The 23929-nt window shown below is 40.2% G+C and overlaps 2 protein-coding genes across 6 annotated transcripts in view; both read right to left on the bottom strand.

The window, feature by feature from the left end:
- Positions 1 to 953: 953 nt before the first annotated feature.
- LOC117533567 (zinc finger protein 239-like) lies at positions 954 to 15462 on the bottom strand. 5 transcript variants are annotated; one of them, XM_034197392.1, is made up of 3 exons: positions 15199 to 15462; positions 10611 to 10647; positions 954 to 1762 (listed from the first exon to the last, which is right to left on the bottom strand). In XM_034197392.1, exons 2-3 carry the CDS (start codon positions 10641 to 10643, stop codon positions 1064 to 1066), a joined length of 732 nt encoding a protein of 243 aa, XP_034053283.1. In that variant the 5' UTR covers positions 10644 to 10647; positions 15199 to 15462; the 3' UTR covers positions 954 to 1063. The 5 variants fall into 5 exon arrangements, with proteins under 5 accessions (XP_034053283.1, XP_034053286.1, XP_034053284.1 ...); XM_034197395.1 differs by having other exon boundaries at positions 10611 to 10644; positions 15199 to 15333; XM_034197393.1 differs by having other exon boundaries at positions 15211 to 15214.
- A 2173-nt stretch (positions 15463 to 17635) lies between these two features.
- The window catches only part of LOC117533571, an 11293-nt gene continuing 4999 nt past the window's right edge, over positions 17636 to 23929 (bottom strand). The window contains exons 4-7 of the mRNA XM_034197398.1: positions 19695 to 19754; positions 19455 to 19560; positions 18523 to 18573; positions 17636 to 18015 (exon numbers count right to left, since the gene is read on the bottom strand). Of these exons, the coding sequence (XP_034053289.1) occupies positions 17636 to 18015; positions 18523 to 18573; positions 19455 to 19560; positions 19695 to 19754 (597 nt within the window). The remainder of the gene's footprint in view (positions 18016 to 18522; positions 18574 to 19454; positions 19561 to 19694; positions 19755 to 23929) is intronic.

The following is a 23929-nucleotide window of genomic DNA, read 5'->3' as shown; positions in this document are numbered from 1 at the left end:
CCTGTGCTCCCCTGATCCCAACGCACTGCGCCACAGCCTCCCTGTACATCTGATTTGTATCCACTTGAGCTTTTTTACCTGTGTTTATGTTGTTGCCATCCTTTATACTGAATCAATGAAGGTGAATGGTTGCTCAGAAAAAGTCCTAAAGAATCCAACTGGGTTCAATAGCTGGATCATTCCTGTTCTTCTTCTGCAGTGGAGTGAGATCTCGTTGTTGTTGTTGTTGTTGACTTGCATAACAACAAATGTTAGTTTACAAGAAGTCATTGATACCCTAACAATTGATTCATACCTGCTGATGACAAATAAATCCTGGGGTCTACAAAAGTGAATGTGTTTCATGCATCTGATTTGTATCCACTCAAGCTTTTTTACCTGTGTTTGCCTTAGTTTATGCTGTTGCCATCATTTATACTGAATCAATTAAATATTTTGCCAGAAAGGTCAAACTTTAGGAATACAGAGCAGTTCTTATCATGCCATAACCATAGCCGTGGAGGCAGTGCAAACTAAAATATAATATTGGTGACAAAAAACAGAGCCATCAGTGCAATTGTTACATTCTAATTTCTTTGATATTGTAGGCGTCAATTATCTATTTATTAAATGTGAATACTTTTATGTACATATTGTGTTTACAATTGTACATAATTTGACTGTAACACTATGGTGTTTTCAATTGAATGCACTTTATACAATAACGTGGTCAGTGCTACAATAACAGTGAGTCGTGAAATATGAATTATTAAATGCAATAATAGGGATTCATTTGTTTATCTAAATATAAGGACAAAGGTAAAGTGTCAGATTACTTGCACAGTACACAATGTTCAGATGACTTTGCCCAAAAGCAAACATTTTAAGTTGCTTGAGTCAGACTCAGAATTTTAAAATCAGACTCTCAAGTCATAAGGAAATCCATAAAGATATCTCACTGAAGAAAAGACACATTTGAATGAAATAAGCTTTATTTCAATGAGACTATATAACTACAGCTCTCAGGACATCAGGAGAAGGAAACAGCTAGCTTGGCTCTCATAGTTTTCCCACACTCCCACCACTATGGTTTTAATCCTGTGTGAACACGAAGATGTGATTTGAGAGTATCTGATCTAGTGAACATTTTTCCACACTCTTCACACCAGTACGGTTTTTCTCCTGTATGAATACTGTGATGTCTTTTGAGAGCACCTGATGAAGTGAAAGTTTTCCCACACTCTTCACACCAGTATGGTTTTTCTCCTGTATGAATACGGTGATGTATTTTGAGATCACCTGATTTAATGAAAGTTTTCCCACACTCTTCACACCAGTATGGTTTTTCTCCTGTATGAATACGGTGATGTATTTTGAGATCACCTGATGTAGTGAAAGTTTTCCCACACTCTTCACACCAGTATGGTTTTTCTCCTGTATGAATACGGTGATGTCTTTTGAGAGCATCTGATCTAGTGAAAGTTTTCCCACACTCTTCACAGCTGTACGGTTTTTCTCCTGTGTGAATACGGTGATGTGATTCTAGAGCACCTAATGTAGTGAAAGTTGTCCCACACTCTTCACAGCAGTACGGTTTTTCTCCTGTATGAATACGGTGATGTCTTTTGAGAGCATCTGATCTAGTGAAAGTTTCCCCACACTCTTCACAGCTGTACGGTTTTTCTCCAGTGTGAATATGCAGGTGGCGATTTAAAGTTCCAGATGTTGTAAAGGATTTGTCACATTGCTGACAGCTGTGACGTCTCTCTCTTCTTTTCAGTTTCTAGAACAGACGGACAGAGAAAGAGAGAAAGTCAATCTAAAAAGCATAAATACACAAGTTAACACAATAAAAACTCACTTAATATAAACCTTGAGTTAACAAAATACTACTTATCTGTTTATTATATTAGCATTATATTTGATACAGTAATACAGCAACATGCTAACCACAGTATATACCAGAGGTGGGGGACTCGAGTCACATGACTTGAGTCGCATATTTTTTGACTTGAGACTTGCTTGACTAACATTGATAAAAGACTCGACTTGACTTGTGTAGGGGTGTAGAGTTATTTGTTCAAGCACCGGATCGGCAAAACAGGAGAGTCTGTGAACCAGTCTGCCTTTACCTATGTACTCATGTCTGTGACTCTCACAGTATCTGCTGCCCACAGCTGTTTTATAGAAGGAAAACCTCCTTCACTTCATGAAATCTCTGCAGCACCAGGAGGCAGTAACGTGTAACTCAGCAGAATCTGAGAAGAGCAACACCAGCTGCAAAGAGCCACACACAGCCACACACACACACACACACACACACACACACACACACACTTTCAGAGCCCCACTCTCCATGAGGTCCCATGTCATGGCCATTTCCACTGATCATAATTCCATTGTTGAGGTCTACTAGAATAGATATATATTGTGCAATTTTCCAAACTCACATTGGTTTCTCATACAGCATCTACGTGTGTTCACTGAATTTCACTCTGCCTTTAACGACTCGTTGTAGCTCCAATAGCTCCAGCCCCCACCCTCCCTGTGAGCACGGTGTGCTCTGATTGGTCAGGACGTTGTGAATCACGCTGAGCTCCGTGGAGGTGTGGTTTAGCGACAGCCAAACACAGCCAAACTCACCCTGAGCACACACAAAGTCACAGCCGAAGTAAAAACAATAAGTGTGGCTTGATATGGAGTAAGAAAAAGGTTGATAAACGCTGTGAGAATGGGTCTGCAGAGAGAATGGGTCTGCAGAGAGAATTTTGCCGTGATCCCAACTGTCTGTTATCAGCCTGCAGCCAGGGAGGAGAAATCAGCAGAGCTGCCTGCACTGAGTGTGTGTGTGTGAGGAAGTCCGTGGATTGGTAAATTTGGACCAATCAGCGGGGGCTTCACGTAACGGCTCCAAGGACGTAACGTAACGGTAGGGCTGTGCAATTTAATCGATCCTGCGATATATATCGATATTTAGTTTTCCGAGAAAGTATCGATATTTCAGCCGCGGGTATCGATACATTAAGTCTGATAACTGTGTTTGTTATTCTCGCGTCCAGGAGAGAAGCTTTAAAAAGGAGACTAATTGAGTCTCTGAGAAGGTTAAAATGTATACTTTAATCAATAAAAAGCGTGGTAATGTTACAAGCAGAAGATGGTTCAGTCAGAAAAACAGCTGTGTTCTGGGTGAGCGAAGGGAAGAGAACAGCTCCACCTTTCCAGCTGTTAAATATCCATTGCTGGCTCCTCCCTGTGGGCCGGTTGGCGCTGCTGGGGGCCGGTCCTCCACGTCTCGAATGTTCGTTGTTGCGCATTACAGAGGATTCAGACATTGTACATTAAATATATAACTAAACACGCCTTTTCTCCTGCTTATCTCTTTCATGACTTTTCATTTAATACATTTTAAACGCTGTAATCAATACTCCAAAAATACCTCACGGCTGGTATCATTTCCGGTAGTTCCGGATGTTGTCTCATGCTACCCACGTCTGTAAACAAACGTATTCAAATAAACTGTACCTTCATTTAATATTCAACAATAATAATATCTCGACGTCTGTAGTTGTAGTGTTGAAATCAGTAGGTTTCGGTGTGCAACACTCCGTGTCATATCACTACTAAATTCACCTCTATAGTAAATGGTATATTAGCCACATGCTAAATGCTAACCGGAGATCAAGGATTTTCAGAATAAAAGCTTAACAACTGGTTGTGCACAAGAACTTCTGGTTTTTCAGTATAAAACAGCATTTAAACTGACGGTATGTTTAAGGTACTTTATGCCATCAAAACATTGATTTTGAAGTCCCATTCAAATCCCCCGTGTTCCGCCACCTGCTGCACCTTTTAATTGTCCATTGTCCATTGTGATACTGCACTTTATGTGCTTACGTTTCAAAGGCTTGTAAGCTACAGTTTGCACTGTTTCAATAAATGAAACAAATTCTCACCACATCTTTTGATTCATTTTGTCCAGCATTTGCAAGCTGTAGACTCTCTGTCAGAGCCATATATTGTATAATTGATGCTTTCAGTTTTCAGTTGAATTAATTCAATCCAAGTCAATGGAACACTCACAAGATGTCACCAAAATCACACTGTCCCTTTAAAATCTTTCAGAAAATGATATAAGTGTATCGAATCGTATCGAATCGTATCGTTGGCTGAATATCGTGATATATATCGTATTGTGAGCTGAATATCGTGTATCGTATCGTGAGATAAGTGTATCGCTACAGCCCTACATAACGGCTCCACGGATTGGTCAATTTGGTTCCGGGTAACGCATGACCGTATCGCGTCATAGCTCTGGGCGCGGCTACTGGCCATTCCTACGTCACAGTACCCAGGAAGTAAACAATGGACAATGACGTATCTCCAACGAGGCGTTTTGGGGAGGTATTTTCTGTGTTAAGAGTTTTACTCGCTACAGGGAGTACTTTGAGGGTGGCTCCATCCCTCATAGATACTATCTCTTTACGTTAGTGGTGGGAATTCCGGCTCTTTTTAGTGAGTCATTTTATCACAGTTGATCACGGAGCCTCAGTTTACGAGCGAGCTCCACTAGCACCCCCGCGCTCATCGCGTACATTCCGTGTTGTCCTGTGGCAGTCACCGCCGATGTCGGGGAAACGATCTTCAATACTCCGAAAAGAATCCCACCAGACTACTTTGCATACTGTGAGTGCTCACAGCCTGGCCATAGAAACATGCAGGTGCACACACACAGACACAGAGAGAGAGAGAGAGAGAGAGAGAGAGAGGAGAGAGACAGAGACAGAGACAGAGACAGAGACAGAGAGAGAGAGAGAGAGAGAGAGAACAGACTGAGTGCTCACAGCCTGGCCATAGACACAGGCAAGTACAAAAAACCATGGCTGCCAAAAGAGGAGCGATCATGCCAACCGTGAGGAGGAACTGCTGTGGAGACAGAGCAGCACTTCCTCACACAATGCCCAACTTTTGAACCTATACGGAAACAATTATTCCCAAAACTCAACCATAGGCATCCTCAAATATTTAAAAATGAAAAATACTCCTGGGGGAATATAAAGAGAGCTGCATTGTTGCAGGACAGTTTGTCTCTGCCTGCCACAGTTTGAGGGAATCGGACTGACCTGATCCACCAGCTCTCACATCATTCATATATTCATATATATATATATATATATATTCATATATATATATATTCATATATATATATATATTCATATATATATATATATATATATATTCATATATATATATATTCATATATATATATATATATATATATTCATATATATATTCATATATATATATATATATATATATATATATTCATATATATATATATATATATATATATATATATATATATGAATAGGGCCGGGACTCGATTAAAAAAATTAATCTAATTAATTAGAGGCTTTGTAATTAATTAATCGAAATTAATCGCATTTTTAATCACATATAAATATTTGACCTAAGAACAGTGAGAAGCAATTTTTTTCACATGGATTTTAGTATACCATTAGGCGCATTCACACCGCAGTACTTTTCCCACAAAGGTTCATGAGAACTCTTTGAACCTGGGGGAGGATTAGGCAAATGAAGCCGCTGACGTCACTTATTCTTCTTCTGCTTTGGGTTTACTGGCAGGGCCGCAAACCACTTCACGGCGTATGGTGCCGCCCGAAGTCCCCGGCCGGAAGTCCCCGGGGACTGGCTTCAGTAGAAGCGGCTGGGAGTCCCAGCAGCCTTCCGAGTAAATCGCCAGAACGCCGACACCTCCTCATCTCCACCGCTCGCTCCCATGTTTTATTTTGTGTTGCCATAAGTTAGTCTCTCTGCGTTTCTGCGCTGGGCTAATGCTAATAATGCTAATGCGAGGATAATAAAATGGCGGCTTCACAAAACTTTTTGGGAGTTTTACAGGGCGTGGTTTGCAATCCGCCCAGCCAATCAGAAATATAGCTCTTTTCTCACAAGAGAGCCGTACGAAAGTCCCTGCTCTCTAGCAGCTCTCTGCTCTCTAGCAGGCACTTTCGTGGGGGTAAAAAGGTTCTCATGAACTCATTTTAGTACCGGCTCTTTTTGGTGTGAACGCGATAAAAGAGGCTAACGTCCACGCTAGCTTCCACGCTAGCTGCTATATGTTTTGCATTGAGGTGATACTTGAGGCTTGATGTGCTGCGGTGATATGCGAATTCCTTTTTGCATAATTTGCACACAACCGTGCTCTTATCGACGCTTCCATCCGTCCGTTTTTTAAAACAACATTTCCCACTGTTGTTCACTGTGGTTTGTTGTTGTCTGAAGTCATGAACGTTAGTTGGTGCTCCAGTATAATCGGTACGCCTGAAACTCATCCAGTGAGAAACGTTCCGCCGTGCAAAAATAAGTGCGATTAAAATGCGTTAATTTTTTCAACGCGTTAATTTTTGTGTAATTAATTAATCTTAATTAACGCGTTAAAGTCCCGACCCTAATATATATATATATATATATATATATATCATATTTTATTTTGTATTCATGTATTATATTAATTAAATGAATCTGTATTCCTTGTAAAAAACAAAAAAAACATGTTCTTAGCAGTTTGTTTATAACTGTTTATTTGTGTGTATTTTTGTATAGATGTTGCAACTATACAGAGCTTTGGCAATACTGTCTGTAACTATGGTCATGCTAATAAAGCTATTGATTGAATTGACTGCCCTTTGTACATGGAGCTGACAACAAATAATGTTATTATGAATACATGTGCCTCCGAGTCCTGCATGAACTGTGCATAGACTGTATTTTAACATTGGTCATATGGTGGTATTGGAGAACCAACTATTTTCTCAGGTGGTACTTGGTGTAAAAAGGTTGAGAACTACTGGCCTAGAGAATTTGGATGTATTTTACTGTTTGATGTTTACGTGACTCCCAGCGTTAGAGCGTCACTGGCAGCCGGCTCCATCGCTGACTGTGTTCACGAGCTGCAACTCAGCCACCCCGATGCACCGGCAATATTGCTCGGGGACATGAAGCAATGTCGCCTGGAGACTGTGTTACCTGGGTTCCAGCAGTATGTTAGGGATCACAGCAGGAAAGACAATATCCTGGACAAATGCTTTGTTAATGATAAAGGAGCCCATGTGTCTGCATACAGACCACCAATACTGAACTCTGATCATAATGTTGTGAATATGATACCAGTGTATAAGACCAAACTGAAGGGAAGTCAACCAGAAAAGAAAGTAATAAGGACATGGACAAATGAAAGTAGGGAACAGTTGAAAGCCTGTTTTGATTGGACAGATTGGGACATTTTTCAGGTTCACTAGATGAAATAACTACCGTTACCAAAGACTATATTAACTTCTGTGTTCCCACTAAAGAAATACAAATCTATCCAAGTAATAAATCATATGTGACTAAGGACATTAACAAAAAGTTATAAAAACCAGGAAAATAGCTTTCAAAAACAAAGACTATGGAGCACTTAGACAGAGAGAGAACTGAAAGTCAAATTGAGGGAATCAAAACTGGCACACAGAGCTTTTGGGAAATGCTTTTAAAGCCAAAGACCTCAAAAAAGTGTGGGACACTATGAGAACCATGACAGGAATGACCTCTTCAGCTAAACCTATTGTGACGGACAAGACATACTTGATCCATACCAATTTGCCTATAAGCAAGGGGGTGGTACTGTTGCTACTCTGGTTCCTATCATTACTAAACATTCAGATAAACGTCACACCTATGCAAGAGCCCTCTTCCTAGACTTCTCAGCAGCATTCAACACAATACAAGCAGACATCTTGGTGTCAAAAATGGAAGTAAATCCACTTTCCTCACTAGTAGAGAGCAACTTGTGAAGGTTAACAAAACCCTTTCATCTGCCATCACAACCAATGTAGGGGCCCCCCAGGGCTGCGGGAGTTCAGCTGTGCTCTTTACTAGATTATTTTAGCTTTTATTGATGACTTTACTGAACTGCTGTCTATAGTGTGTATTGACTTTGACCGTCTAGTCATTGTTGGTGATTTTAACATCCATGTTGACAACCCCCAGGACAGAGGGGCTAAAGAACTGTTTTGGTTTCTTGATAGCTATGGACTGACTCAGCATGTGACGGAGCCCACGCACAATAAGGGGCACACTCTGGACTTAATGATCTCAAAGGATCTGAATATCTCTGAGGTTGTGGTGACTGATGTTGCACTCTCTGATCATTCCTTTGAGAGCTCTATTTCTGTTCACACAAATGTTCAAAAAGAGGTAACCACAAAGCGATATTTAACTGAAAACACTAAGGACATTTTTACTCCGAATGTTTCTTCCACACTTGCCCCTGCTAACCTCTCAGTAAATGAGCTAGTAGATCATTTTAATTCAAAAATTCAAAAATGTATAGATGCCATTGCTCCAACTAAGGTAAAGGAAGTGACTGGCAAGAAAAGATCTCCATGGAGAAAGGCCATGACGGTGAGAACAGAAAAAAGAGAGTCAATCTTCTCAGTAAACACAGAGCTGAATCCAGATCAGATGCACGCTGAAGGCTCTTTTGCCCCTATCACACCAGCGCCTTTCCAGCTCCGGCTCGGAGCTGGAGCCTGAAAAGCGCCGGTTTTTCCTGTTCACACCGCAGCGGCGCCGCCTCTTAGCTCCGGAATCGGGTTCACTTCCAGCTCCAAAAAATTGTCGGTCTAGAGGCAAGAACTTCGGAGCTAAGAGGTGGCGTCGCTTACGTCTCTCTTACGTCGAGGCGTGCAGGAAACTAAACCCACCTCCCCTGAACATGGGTCGACTGTCATGCCTGCCTACAAGCAGTAGTGCTTATAAACACACTTTATAAAGTCAGGCAACACTAACCAGGCTTCGTGTGATTCTGTTTATTTGTACCTTACTTTGACCATCCGTTCACTGTTATTGATCATTGTGGAGAGAGGCAGACGTGTTGTTTTGTATTATAGCAGCTATCGGATGGAATCAATACATGGGCTGCACAGGTTGTCGTGTCCGACTATCACAAGTAGAATCATAATAAAAATACGCCGGTAAAATGAGCCTGTAGAAAACGATTTATGCCACAATAGGATAGCAATAGCAAGTAGTCAGTTTAGCTTCGGTTGCTATGCTAACATCACCCATTTCATACCAGAGAAACTTTCATGTTGTGATACCAAACAGCGTCAATTCAGACTGACACACATTCACTTAGGCTAAGGGGAACTGGGGATATGTATCAGCTGCTTGTGTGAGTCGGACAGTGAATACTTTAGAGCGGCCGCAGCAGTGTGAGCTAACCGGGAGCTAACGGAGGAGAATAAACTCCCGTGGAAGAGCAGCCAACACTGCAGCGGTCGGTAAATGCTGCAGAAACACATTAATAAACAATGAACCACGGCACTCTGGAGCAAAGTATAAGGTTGGAGAAGTCGTTATTCAATTTATTCTGGCTTCGTGTGATTAAAAGCAACACGATCATCGACCTGATGCAGTTCCCCGTTGTTGTTGTTGTGAGCGCCGTAATGCCGTTGGGGAGCAAATCAGCGATGTAAACGGTGACGTCATGACGCAGCAGCGGCAGCATCAGTCGGGTGCTGGGCGGTGTGAACAGAGCGGGAGCAGAAAAGGGAAACCGGAGCTGAACCAGAAAAGCTCCCGCTCGGAGCTAGAAAGGGAAAAGCGCTGGTGTGAAAGCCGCATTTGAGCAGCTCTCACTGATCCTGCTGTTATGTTACATGTTTGTTGCTCATGTATTGTGTTTGTCTTATTTGTCTATGTTGATGTTACACATGGAGCTGCTGTGACGCAAGTCACATTTCAGACTTTATCTGACAATTAAAGTATTATCGTATACAACAACGTTCTAACCTATATCTAACCATATTGTGCATTCATATTGTATATTTCAACACAGGTTGTGACCCTTCATTTGGGGATAGCAGTGTTAGGCATTTGTGAGGTGCAACAACATTAACCTTTCTGTTGGTCGCTTGTTAGCAGACCCTCCACGCGATAGCAGACTGAACAGGTACAGCAAGTGAGGGATCATTGTCCACTAGTAAATCAATTGCAGATGGGGTCGTGCTCGTGGATGTATACAAACAAAATAATAATGAATGGGTCGCGAAATATACTTTGGTGGCCGTTAAACCTGGGCGGCCCAAGTAACGTCTATGTGTGGGAAACCCTGGACTTGAATTTTGAATTGAGCCTCCCTTATAGATACCACCTCTTTACGCATTAGTGATGGGAATTCTGGCTCTTTTTAGTGAGTCGGATCATTTGGCTCGGCTCACTAAGAAGAGCCGGCTCTTTCGGCTCCCAAACGGCTCTTCATGTTACCACAGTTTACCAGAGCCTCAGTTTCTCCAGTTCACGCACGTGCTCCACTAGCACCCCCCCGTCAAGGCTTGCCGGCAGTACACTTTGCTGGCGGTGAAAATAATCCCACCAGACTCCTTTGCCCCTCCAACAGAGGGATGTCCTTGTCCTTTTCGTAATTTCAAGCGATAACAACTCTTTTGGACGCCCTCGGCTCGAGTTCAGGGCGTTCCGAGCTAAATAAGGGCGTCAAATGACGGCAAGACGCCCGCCTGGCGGAAACGCTGGAATTAGGAATATATTGTGATGAAGTGCACACTGACCTGAGCTCCAGGGGTCTCCTTGTTCTCCTCCATGCTGCTGAAAATGATAGAAAGGTCAGATAGTTATTAACGATAAAAAGTTATTATTATTAAATCATTATTAATATAATACAAATATTTTTGATATAATTCTTCATAATCTGTGTAGCAACTTACATTCTAATTTACAGCTCAGTTTGTTCACTTTTATTTCATTAAAATGACTTTATCCACATAGAAAGTGACATTAATGGTTGTTTGAACCACGGTTATAACGCTATCTGTGTCATTAACTATTACTGAGTTAACACAGAAAAGCAAACATTAGCTAGTGAGACTGTTTAATGTACTCCATGTATACAGTATTTTCTGCATATTGTGTATTCTTTAGATACTCTAGTGCAGGGGTAACTACAATTCAACGAGGTCCAGTTAGAGAAAATGTCCCCGTGCAAAGTACGGAACTTCAAAATGTCTAACTTGCTTTATGAATTAGTGTGATATATATTGAAGTAGCCTGTAGCTTTATCAACGTCTGCATGTAATCAGCAACTGACTGCCAATCAAATAAAGAAAGTATAATTCAAAAACAACAATATTTATTGTAAATTAACATTGAACTCTACAGATATACAGTAAATACTGTGGATATGTGTAATGTTCCTCTCGGGCTGCATTTAAAAATAAAATAGAGAAAATAAATAAAATAGCTTTTGAAAATATGTGCATCTTAAAAGTGCTTAATTTTAGATAAGTCAAATAAAGTGTAGCAGCAGCTTGAGTTTCCCTTTTTCTTTGTTAACCGTTTCACGTCATGACTTAACAGTTTCAGCCGATTATAGAACAATATCAGTCTTTACACATCATAACAATTGAACAGTTTTAAAGATTCTCTTTCTCTCTTATATTGCAGTCCCCCACTACCTTTTTTTATTTTTTATTCAGTGCGAGAATTGAGCTGGAGCTTGTCCTGCCAGGAGTTTGTAAATCTGGGCTGAAATGGTGTCAGGGCCATTCTCATACACATGCAGGTGCTCATTGGTTAGCCTGCCCTGCTTTAGTTTTAATCCTGGTCGACTGATCATATTGGGCTTATTTTTTGTGACCTCAGTTCTGACTTGAGAGGGAATGTTTGGTCAAACACTGTGTGTGTCAAAATTGAAATCCCCTATTAATGTATCGATTATAGGTCCGGGTAGGTCGGCGTCTAGGTCCGCCTGTTGCCGACCCCTGCTCTAGTGATATGTGTCCTGTGTGTAAACTTGCTGCTAATGCTTCATTTTTATTATATCTTATTGCATCTTTTAAATATGTTTAACTTGTCTAATGCCTGAAAACACTTCTGCTGTGACACAATCATTTCCAAGTTTAAGATAAATCATTATTTAAGTCAGGGATGCAAACTCATCAGGTATGAAAAAGGTGACAAGGAGCCGAGCCCCCGACCCCACGGAATATCGTCTTTAAAATGAGGAATAACAGATGATTTTAGCAGTCAGAACAACTAAAGCAGCAGTGGTAATAATAACAGAAACGCCAAAGTGTCACATCTAATAGAAATATATAAAAGCATTTATTTTAATTGTGTAGCAGTCAGTTTATAATTTTGGCAGCACTGTTGAGCATTTTGAAAATGTATTTTCATGCCTCTGTGCAAGGCTTAGTCTTTCTATCTGTATAGCCACTGGTGTAAAGTAACTAAGTTCATAAACTCAACAAGTACTATACTTGGGTAGAATTTTGAGATATTTGTACTTTATTTAAGTATTTCAATGTTTTGCTAATTTGTTCTTCTACTCAACTACAGTTCAGAGGTACATGGTGTACTTCTACTCCACTACATGTATTTAATACCTTTAGTTACTTTACAGATCTGGATGAATGATGTGAAATATAATCAAGTGTTAAATCAGACTTTAGTTCCACCTGGAGTAAATCCACAAGCTACCCTGCAGTATACAAAGTCATTCAAACTAGCTGCACCTTTACCAGCTTTGATAACACTTTAATGATCAATCATTATAAAACATATCATATATATTATTCTGAAATGGACCAATCTGCACAGTGACTACTTTTACTGTCGCTACTTTCACTATATTTTGATGAGAATACTTTTCTACTTTTACTTGAGGAACATTTTGAATGCAGTACTTTTACTGTAACATAGTATTCCTCCAACCTGAGTACTTCTACTTTTACTCAAGTACAAGATCTGAGTACTTCTACTTTTACTCAAGTACAAGATCTGAGTGCTTCTACTTTTACTCAAGTACAAGATCTGAGTACTTCTACTTTTACTCAAGTACAAGATCTGAGTGCTTCTACTTTTACTCAAGTACAAGACCTATACTTATACCACCTCCGTTTATAGCCTATGAAAAAAAACTATTAGAAAACGAAGGCTAAAGCTAACGTTAGCAGATAGTGACAATGTATAGCTCAACGATTCCTTAAATAATATTGTGACAGAAACATTTTTCAGTGCACATCACGCTCTGCCGCTCCGACAGGGAGCTCTGATCTGAACACCTGAACGCCCCGTTCTAACCGCTGTTCACCAGCGGTCCAGTCTGTGCCACTGTGACTCCGGACCACACAGTTAATATTAACGAACGCACCCGTAGGCAGGCCCGGACTGGCCATCGGGAGGACCGGGAGGTTTCCCGATGGCCTGGCCTGTTAAGTGGCCTGCTGGCCTGAGGATTATTTTTTGTATGTATGTATTGTGAACACAACGCTGCGCAAATGTGGGTCTGACTCTGCCTCACAGCGGGTGACTGGCTGTCTACATGATGTGGCCTGCCGACATGGCCACTTTCATACAGATCGTACACTAAAGCCCTCGATTGGTCTCTGTGTGTCATTCAAGCTCGGGAGGGTGTGTGTATGTGTGTCACGAGCGAGCGAGAGAGAAAGCGCGCTCCCCGGTTACGTGTATTGTTGTTGTTAGCATCTGGTGCTAGCTAGCTGCGCTAACGGATATCATGAGCTGTCAACAAGGTGGAGGAGAGTCCTCTCCTGTCAGACTGAGAGACTGATAACTACAGCTCAGCCTCAGGTGAGGTAAAGTGTTTAGTTAACTTAGTCTAAGTTCTCTGTGGGTCTCAAACGGTTTGGTCACCATTTATGTAAACATATATTTCCATTTGAAGGGGGAGTGATTAGTAAAATATGGATGAATAATAAAACTAGGTGAAAAAAGGCAATATAAACTTTAAAAACATGGTGAGAGCTAAAACTAGTCTTTGCTGCTGCCTCAAAGAGGAGCAGGGGGAGAGGAGGGAGACAGGAGAGGCTGATTCAGGAGCCTAGACACGCTCACAACTATAAATGAACCAAAAACAAATAAATAAACAAGTCTCAATGTTTTTTCATATTGGATATGGTATGTTATTGGTTATGGCCATGTTCTTATGAATTTATGATTATTTAAATGTATACAGTTCTGTTTCATATGGGTGTAGTCTCTTTATTTCCCCCTCAAAGTGCACCAGATTGATGCATTTAAGTCCAACATTTAAAAAAAAAATTTTTTTACCGGGGGAGCATGCCCCCGGACCCCCCTAGAGGATTTGAGGTCCACCTCAACCTAAAATATGTTCACATGGATAGGTTCCTAAATAGATTTGCACTTTTTTTTAAAATTAGTAACCCATGTCCATATGTTTATTCTGGGGTAGTAGATTTAAAGTTTAGGGCTATCACTATGGGCAGCACTAATGGCACAAAAGACAACTGGTAGTGGCCTGGCTGGGTGTATAATTCCCGGCCTGACTTATTGTCCCAGTCCGGCCCTGCCCGTAGGTAATGTAGCTGCTGAAGCTAAACCCTCATCGCGGAGCAGCAGCCTTATTATACATCCATGAGCAGAGCCGACAGGCAGGAAGACTCGAGCACACAACTCGCGCTTCATTATAATATATAAAAAAGAACACCATGCGTGTCATGATGGCACATAACAGCTCGCGGCCGCAGATTACTCCGGGTCCCAGACCGCCCCATACCCCAAACATATTTTTATTGCAGATCTACATGAATCACACAAACGACCTATTTTGGATTCAAAACGGCGAATTTCGCCGAAAGGTGACAAGTTTGCATCCCTGTTAAATAAAGTATATCTATTTATCTAATGAGCTAAACCGTCGCTTAGCGTTAGCTGCTAACTGAAGAACCCCATTCATTTCAATGGGAAAAATGCAACGTCACGGTGAATGGCGATGCTAATAAGCAAGTTAGCATATATTTAAAACCATATCTATAGTAAAGAGCACCAACCCAACAACTCAAACTGTCTTAAAGACAACTGGTGTAATAAATTACTAACATAAAGTCAGCTGAGCATTACAAATAAACTGTTACTCACCCAGAGCCGAACTGAAATAATAACTTTGGCTGTTAGTCAATAGCTGTTAGCCGATAGCTTTTAGACTTTAGCTGTTAGCCGATGTTGGCGCACATTTCAAGTTTTTTTGTGAGTTTCTTTCTTCTAAGATTACAGCTGTTGTGTTAAATAAGATAACTTCTGATTCGTGATTAACTGTAAGCTAAGCTAACAGGTGTAAATACACTTAATGAAACCTCTGCAGGTGTTTAATCCACTCACCTCTTCTTCTACCTCTTCTTCTCTCGGATTTGTCGGATTGCAAACAACTTAAAAGGTGCATACCGCCACCCAGAGCCCTAGAGTTAGAGCCCACGTCACATCTTCAGTTTTGGCGGCAGTTCTCCTGTTTGTCTAGAAGTCTTCTCAGCAGGGCTCTATAAATAGAGAATTACGGCAGATATGTAATATTTAATGCAGCCGAACCGTGTATTACAATGCCGTTATGTGATGACTTTCAAAGAGAAAAGCAAGCACACTCGGAATAAAGTATTATTGTATTTTTTAAAAACGTTTTCAGATTTCATATCACATAAACACCAAATCCCAGCATGCATTGCGGATAACCATCCAATCATCGAGCTGAGGATCTTGCCTACGTCTGTTTCCGGTTTCGTTTAATGACCGATGTATTTTGTTATACACACATTCCTTCACATTTACATTTTAATGTGCATTAAAATATTTCGTGAGGCCTTCTAACATGTTTTTAAATATAACTACGGTTGTAGTTGAATAGTTTGTAAATGAACATGAACCGAAGCTGTTGCTTGGCAACTCAATCGCAAAACGTCACGTCCGTTAATTCCACATCCACACGCACGGATTAACATCGATTTAATACATTAATGTAGCCTTTGTTTCTGCTAAAAGAGGTGTCGACCAGCTGGGGCAACAAGAAAATAGCCGTAATCGAGTGTGACTATTAAAAAATAAATCATTACGTCGGGGTAGCATTTGCTTGGTATTTCCGGTTATTTCTCCACTGGTTATCATGGGTTAACAATACCGTGTAGCTGTCACGTTTGAAGGGGACGAAATCGTGACATCTTCACGTCTCCCAGCATGGTAATCGTCACATGTTCACGTCTTGCCGTGATACCGGGTTGAGCGAGTTATGTGAATTAAAATCCCCACACCATATTACTTTGTCTTGCAGTGTACCCCCAAGCATCCTCTAATATACTTTGATCTAATTTCCCACATGGATTATAATAATTTACTATATCTATAGGTCCTCTATCATTCCATACCCTTATAACTATTGCTTCATGATCTGTACTTACATGCATAACTTTATAACTTATACCACTCTGTATGAATGTTGCAACTCCTCCCCCTCTGCCAGAGTCCCTATCTCTTCTAACTGCAGTATATCCCTTCACAATAAAATCCAGTTGTGGTTTCAGCCATGTTTCCTGAATACAAAGAGCATTAGGTTTCTCTCCCAGGTTGTCAATATATTTTTTGAACTCTTGTCCATTTGCAATTAAACTTCTAGCATTCCACTGCAGTACAATTAACACCATCAGGATGATCCAGTCCATGTCTGAGGTTATTGGACGTCATCATTTAGGATATCTTTCACATTTTCCCAGTGCATCCCTTTCACATCAAGGTACTTTTCAGCTGATTTGACAATTATTTTGATTCCTTTCATTCCGGCTTGTAGTCTGCGCTGAACAGTTGATAATCTCTGCCATCAATACAAACTTTTTTCCGAAATAAGGTCTGAGTCCCACCGGAAGGGGAGGGACTTCGCCTCTCTATTGCTAGAGAGGTAAGGAACAAGTAAGCTCCTCTCTCTCCCTGTTCTTCTTCGTTCAAAACAACTTCAATGTGCAAACCACCACCTACTGTCCAATAGTGTTTTTTGTTTTGTTTTTCCTCTTAAACTTCAGAAACGGCAATAAACAACCGTATTAACATTTGCATTGGAGGCATTTCATTATTTAGGTGAAACTTTTGTGCGTAAAGTTTTAAAAGATGCAGATAGTCTCTCCTTCATTGTGGCCCATTGATTATCGTTCCATGTGTTTTATAGATCTAATCTCATCCACCATCTTTGTTTGTGACGTAAAGGGTGAAAGAGTCACGTTTCTGAATCGGACACTGAGTGGATGCAGTCAGCCACTCGTAGTCTGATTCAGAGGGTTCCCTGTCAGTAATTTCCTATCTCTATATTATTATTATTTATAATGATTATTATTATGTATTTATTTCAACAAGGACCATGCATAGGTGTGTGTTGTACAGTGTGTGTAGGTGTGTGTAACAAATTAATGTCTAAAACTCTTCCAAATGGACCCAGTTAATATATTAGAAAGCACAATATAATACTAGTATTGTAACACATTTTTATTAACATTTATAAAAATCAAATAATTAACAGTAACGCAGTGTCTGTCTGTCTGTCTGTCTGTCTGTCTGTCTGTCTGCCTCTCTGTCTGTCTCTGTCCCTCTCTGTCTGTCTGTCTGTCTGTCCCTCTCTGTCTGTCCCTCTCTGTCTGTCCGTCTCTGTCTGTCTGTCTCTGTCCCTCTCTGTCTGTCTGTGAGAAAGACATGTCTTTGGCATTTTTGTAAGCATTCTATGAATGCTTACAAAAATGCCAAAGAAATGTCTTTAAATAATTAAAGAGGACTTTTTTCCCCTCCACATTTAGGTGGACTCCATCCCCAGTAAAATAATTTTGAATAATCTGTCTGTGATGGAGAAACAGTTTCCCGGTAGGGAGGTGAATTGTGTCCTTCTTCCTCCGACACAATTCGTGGGAACCTGCGGTTGGTGTCCCGCACCGTACCCATCGTCCTTTGGTTGTCCACCAGCCGGGGGAGGATAGAGCAGACGGCCAACATAGAGAGGCTCTGCATGGCCGTGCTGGATCCGGTCAATGAGGGCCTCCATTTGTCCCACGATGGCTGCTGGGGACAGTCCGGAGGCCACATCATCGGTTCCGATGTGCACGACCACCAGCGCCTCCCCGGTCACCCGATCAAATTTCCAGGCGTGCTGCTCCAGGCTCCGCGCGAGGAATGTGTCTGGGTGGACATATGCAGCAGTCAGGTGTGGTATCTGCTCTTCAACACCCCTGGCATATGGAGGCTGTGAGCAAGTACACTGGGAGCCCTACAAACACAGAACAACCGTTACTAAATAGTGTACACACAAAACCAGAGCTTCCCTTAGAAATGTTTTGTAGCCGGTAACATCGACAAAATGAGAAAAAAGTGCAGGTCAAACGTCCTTCTATGGTATTTATAGAGTTTTAAAAGAAATTGATAACGACTCTATATTAAACAATCTAATTATGCTAGATTAACTACATGATTCAAAAGTGTACAGTAACTTTTGGATAATAAACGGAGCCTGTGTTTTCCTCTCTCCTGACAGCGCGTCAGTATCTCATGCAGCTGGCTGATCCAGAGTAATGAGTGAGCCGACAAGTGAAGAATAAACATATTTATAATTAGTTTAGCTAGTTCCAGAGGTAGATAGAATAGCTAAGTGTGTTACTTCTAACTTAAACAATATTAAAGCAAGCCTACCTTTTCTCACAGTGAAGGTCTTCTCTGCTGCAGTGTAACGCACAAGTTCATCTGAAAAGATCATTTCAACCATTAGTTTAATAAATAAATCATATTCTAACAGGCAGCGCTAAAGCAAGCACACAATGAATGAATAACAAGTAGCATTAATCTAAATTCGGCCATTTACCATAGGAATAAATTTTTTCTCTGTCGCTCTTGTCTTCATGCAGAATAAGAGGCAGAAGATGCAAGTCCTGTTTAAATACTGCATCATTTTCAAATCGAGCACATCAGCCAGCCAGACACAAGTATTAAAAAAAGCCAATCAAAAACGGCTATTAAAACTGTTTTTTTTCAAACTACTATTCAAATCTATAGACCTTTATCAGCCCTGAGCAGTTTACAACGAATCAAAAAGAAATACTGACGTTAATAAAAATAAAATGTCAAGCAATTTATTAATGAAAATGCAATAGTTCCTTGAGTTTATATGAAGGCAGATTTTTGAAGCAGTTATGGAAGTTTTGGGCGAAAGGACTGTATTTTACAAGAGGCGTTTGAACGCATCATAGCTTCACTTCCTGTGAACGTTAGTTCTGTCATCGCCATCAAACGAGTAAGTTGCTCTTCTTGACTTTAGCTTCGCAGCCTTCTCTTGTGCTTAGTTATGTATAGCATGAAATGATAATGTGTAGTTTATTTTGGCGCTATTGTCATGTTTAAGCAGATAAACCCTGCAGCCCCCGTTAGCGGGGGATACAGGTTTTTTTCGTCACGGAACTGTGTCTCAGAGCTGTTCAAATGTAACAACCTATTATGTGTCATACTCAGTTAACGGGAAGAAGAACTCAGCTAACTGACGAACTAAACTAATTAAGTTGTAATGTTGAATCTGTGCTCGTTTCCTCAGCCTGCATCAGTGAATATGAGCCTCAGAGACATCTACTCACCCTCTTCTATGACTCTGACCCCTCGTTCAGGCGGCGGTCCTTCAGCTTTAACGTCTTTGCTCTCCTTCACTTCTTTCTCCACTTTCACTTCTATCTCCACCTTCACCAGCTCCTCCTTCACTTATCTCACCCACTTCTTCTCCACTTCACCTCTTTCTCCACTTTCACTTCTATTCACTTCACTTCTCTCCACCTTCCTTACTTATCTCCACCTTCACTTCTTTCTCCACCTTCATTCACTTCTTTCTCCACTTTCACTTCTATCTCCACCTTCACCAGCTCCTCCTTCACTTCTTTCTTCTTCTTGCTCTTCACACCCTCCTCATCGTCGTCTTCGTCCTCTGAGCTGGAGACGTTGTAGAAGCGCTTCAGGTCCTCGGTGGAGGTTTGGTTGATGGGTCGGCCTCTCTTGTTCACCGTGTATTTCTCCGTGAAGCGCTTGTCATGAAACATGGACTGGAAGCGCTTGTCGATCTTATTGCGTTCTCTCTCGGGCATCTCCCAAAACCTGGGGTCCTTCTGAAACCCGGAAGGAAAGGAAACGCTCATCGCCCGCCCTTCTTATTGGACGACATGGTGGCAAACTGAACGTGTCACCTGACCAATAGAGAAAGGACATATTGTTGGATAGTCACATGGACAACAAGCACTACGCTTCTTTCTTATATCATTGTATGAGCGTCTTTATCACAGAAGATTGTGTGTATTTAGTGCACCAAACGTTCAAGCTTATGATTATATAGCCGTACATTTTAAGATGTTAGCATGTTTTAATACACATATCCTGAAGAGGTTATTGGAAAAAATTATTGATTTTGGTAATGGTGAAAAACTAGACAACAGTGATTCAAGAACTGAAAATATATGTATGTTTCTATAAACCTTGTTATAAAAACAAGCTAGCTAGTATTGATTATCCTCTACAACGGTTAATGTACTGAAGATTAATTGAGACAATCAATTAACAGTTTAGGTCACTCCAGAACAACGTTTCTTAAACCTATGTTTTGCAGCTTTTAAATTGTACTGTTTTTAGAATTTGGTTTGGAAATAATTAAGCAGTCTTGCTTGTCATGAGTTTTAAACACCCCTCTTTTACATTTAACAAAAAAACTATTACTTGAAGAAAATAAGGGGGGGGGGGGGTATATTCAGATTAACCTAAATAAAAGTAGCAATACCACAGTGTAAAAATGGTTTGTTACAGGTGAAATCCTGCATTCAAATATACTTTAAATAACTGAAGTAAGAGTACTTGTTTTGCCCAAATCAGTATCATATATAATAGTATGCATGCAACATTAGTAAAGAACACATTCATTACTAAAGTGTAGTACTTAACTAAATGTATTTAAACCACTTATAACGGTTAAAACAGTCATTAGGTATTACTGAAGCTGTGACTGGATTATTTTCACAAATAGAATTAAGGTTTCACAAATCTCAAACTGTGTTATAAAGAATCTTTAGAGTCTCTGGGATAAATCCAGTCCAGATTTGATGAGTCTAGTTATAGTGGTTTTCGATCAGGACCTGGTTTTATGTGGACTAGATGTAAAAAAAAAAAAGCAGCAAAACCTCCCCTTTTTTTGTATTTTCACAAATAGAATTAAGGTTTCACAAATCTGAAACTGTGTTAAATAAAGAATGTTTAGAGTCTCTGAGATAATCCAGTCCAGATTTGATGAGTGTAGGTATAGTGGTTTTCGATCAGGACCTGGTTTTATGTGGACTAGATGCGAAAAAAAGCACTGAAATCTGCCCTTTTTTTTATTTTCCACAAATCTGAAAAACTGTGTTATAAAGAATCGTTTAGACTCTGGGATAATCCAGTCCAAAATAAATCTGCTATGCAGCGATTTAAGAGGTTCAAACACGGAGGATTGTTCGCTCAGCGCTGTAAATTCAGTTGTCAGTCAACATGTAAACAATATGTCCGAAACACTGAATATGAACAGTAATGGCGGGGCAAAACCAGACAGCAGCTGACAAATACACACAACACTGAGCATGTATATGTAACAATATAATGATAAATGTGTTTGAAACATCGTTTATAAAAACAACAATAATCGTAAAACTGCAGCCATACCTCTCTGGTCTTCCACTACAAGCGTTTTCCTCTTCTGTGCCCTTTCTATGTTCCCGCCTTTATATATACAGTCTATGGTTCCCGCCCTCGTTAGTAAGGAAAGCGAAGTGGGACAAAGGAGGGAAAACGCGCACAGAGAAATTATATGGCGATACTATGGAGAGGCGAAGTCACGCCCATCTACTTCCGGACCATGGGACCCCGGAAGCGAAACATTTACATTGAATTCAATGGAGAGAGAACACGTATCTTTTGATCCCGTTTGAATTGTGCCACGAACTACACATATAATCTTTGTCAATCTTAAACAATCATTTCCATGTCAAAAAAGTCACATTTTGTCTTAAAACTGCTGAAATATAAGACTATGAAAAATACGCTACTACAAAGACTACAAATCCCAAATCCCATTCTGGGTCGCGTAAGTGATGTCACAGGCATGCTCGGTGATTTATAATAAAACTCGTAATTAAGCAAGCGAAGAAGAAGAAGATCTCATAACTGATTTATTCCCTCCAATAAATTATAGATCGCTAAAAATAAATTAACTTTTACAAGATGCCTGTGTGCTTTGTACCAGGTTGTAGTCATAAAAGTGATCATACCACTTGCTCCTTCTATCGATTCCCGTCTGATGAAAGGACCAGGAGTCGCTGGATCAGACATATCAGGTAATATCATAGGTAATATACATGTTGTGCATGTTCATGTGCATAGTCAAGTTAGCTACCTAGCTAGTAGCGACGAGTAGCGAGCACGTTAGTTAGCATTACATTACTTAGCCTTGTCATTTTTAGTAGCCTTACCATGAAGTTATTATTTTATTACATGAAGTAAACCAAAATGTTAAACAGTAACCAAACATGATGGTAAGTATTTCGTGAAACATTTGAAGAGTAGCCTACTGCGCCCTCCACGGGTGCTAAGGAAGCAGTTCAGGGAGAGTCGAAGGCAGGCATGGAGCTTTGCATGACATTCTTCTGGACGTGTTTCATTGTGATGACAATCTGTTTGTTGGAAAGACAGTCGTTGTGTGCTTATTGAGAGAAAATTGTTAGAAGAGATAATTATTCAAAGTGTTGTTACTTTAAAGTGTTGTTACTGACCTTTTATCTTTTATTTTCTTTACCTCACCTGTAACTGCTGAGACGTTGAGGAACATGCACACTGACCTACTCTGGCAACCTGATTTCCACTGTACGTAATAGTATTTGGTTCTGGTATATTATTTATATACATCATAGGCACAATGCACCCCCCAGAGACACACATGTATTGAGTGTGATATTTTGCATAGGTTATGTGAAATCATCTTTACATACTAGAAAACTGTAGGAGCGGCAACTTGTTTTGAAATTGAATTTTTAATATCCGATAATAAAGTTGATCTGTTTTCTTTATTCTTCTCTCTTCCCAGCTCCATCCATCACCATTCTCTGTTCCTGCAGGTCCTGCTTGCTAATCAATGCTCATATTTTTTTACACAATTACAAATAAAGTCATTGTATTGTATGACATGAAGTTGTGCTTCATTCGGAGTCAATAATAAATTAATTCTGCCTTCAACTGCGCAATGATTGTGGACTGCACCGACATCCATGTAGCTGCCCCCCAGTAAGATGAACCAAGCAAAAGGGTCACCATCATGCCCAAGGACATCCAGCTGGCCCGCCCGGAGAGAGGGCTTAGACTGACCTGAGACCAGCACACCCAAACACAACGGCTCTTTTAAGAGCCACCTACAGTTTCAAAGAGTTGCAATCCTACGTTATTATAATGATTAAACTGGTTCATGTATCACTTAGTTTACTGAACCGTGATGAATGAAAGAAATTAGTGAGGTAGTGGTTTACTGAAATTACAAAGACATTAATATAGAGTAACAGGTCAGTGTAAACACAAGCTTCTGTCAATTATGGATCATTCAAACTATTTATATAAAAATATGTAATAAAGTTCTAAAACAAGTATTCGGTATATTCCTTGATAGCTTTTGGAGAAGGTTGTTTTTAAGTTTACTAAAATCTATCGTTTCAACTGTTTCACTTTATAAAAAGGGAACAGGTGAGTAGAGCATCATTGAGTTTCTTATTCTGTCAGTAAATTATCCAAATGAATGTTTTTCATTATTTTAGTCAACCCTAAACAAATTGATTGTACCTTTTAATGATGACCTTACATGGTCGGCAAAGTTAAATTAACTTCAGAAAATCAAATCTGTTCTGAGAAAAAACTAATAAATGTTTAAAGATAGGAACTTGCCATCCCACTGAAAAACAGTCCGTAGAGATGTTAAGGCGTAGTTGTAGTTCAATCCAACGTTTCATTTGGATTCATTTGACAACAGTCAACTATTTTCATAAAGAATATATATATTTTTCAA

Source organism: Gymnodraco acuticeps, unplaced genomic scaffold (genome assembly GCF_902827175.1).
Source record: "Gymnodraco acuticeps unplaced genomic scaffold, fGymAcu1.1, whole genome shotgun sequence".
NCBI classification, from domain to species: Eukaryota; Metazoa; Chordata; class Actinopteri; order Perciformes; family Bathydraconidae; genus Gymnodraco; species Gymnodraco acuticeps.
Note: the sequence above shows the minus strand (reverse complement) of the source record. Positions and strands in the feature narration are given on the sequence as shown.

What these genes read in the sequence shown, in the direction of transcription:
- LOC117533567 (XM_034197392.1), bottom strand. Translation starts at nt 10,643, where the DNA reads ATGGAGGAGAACAAGGAGACCCCTGGAGCTCAG. An exon ending in AGGAGACCCCTGGAGCTCAG is followed by an intron (nt 1,763 to 10,610) that starts GTCAGTGTGCAC and finishes CGTCTGTTCTAG; the next exon opens with AAACTGAAAAGAAGAGAGAG.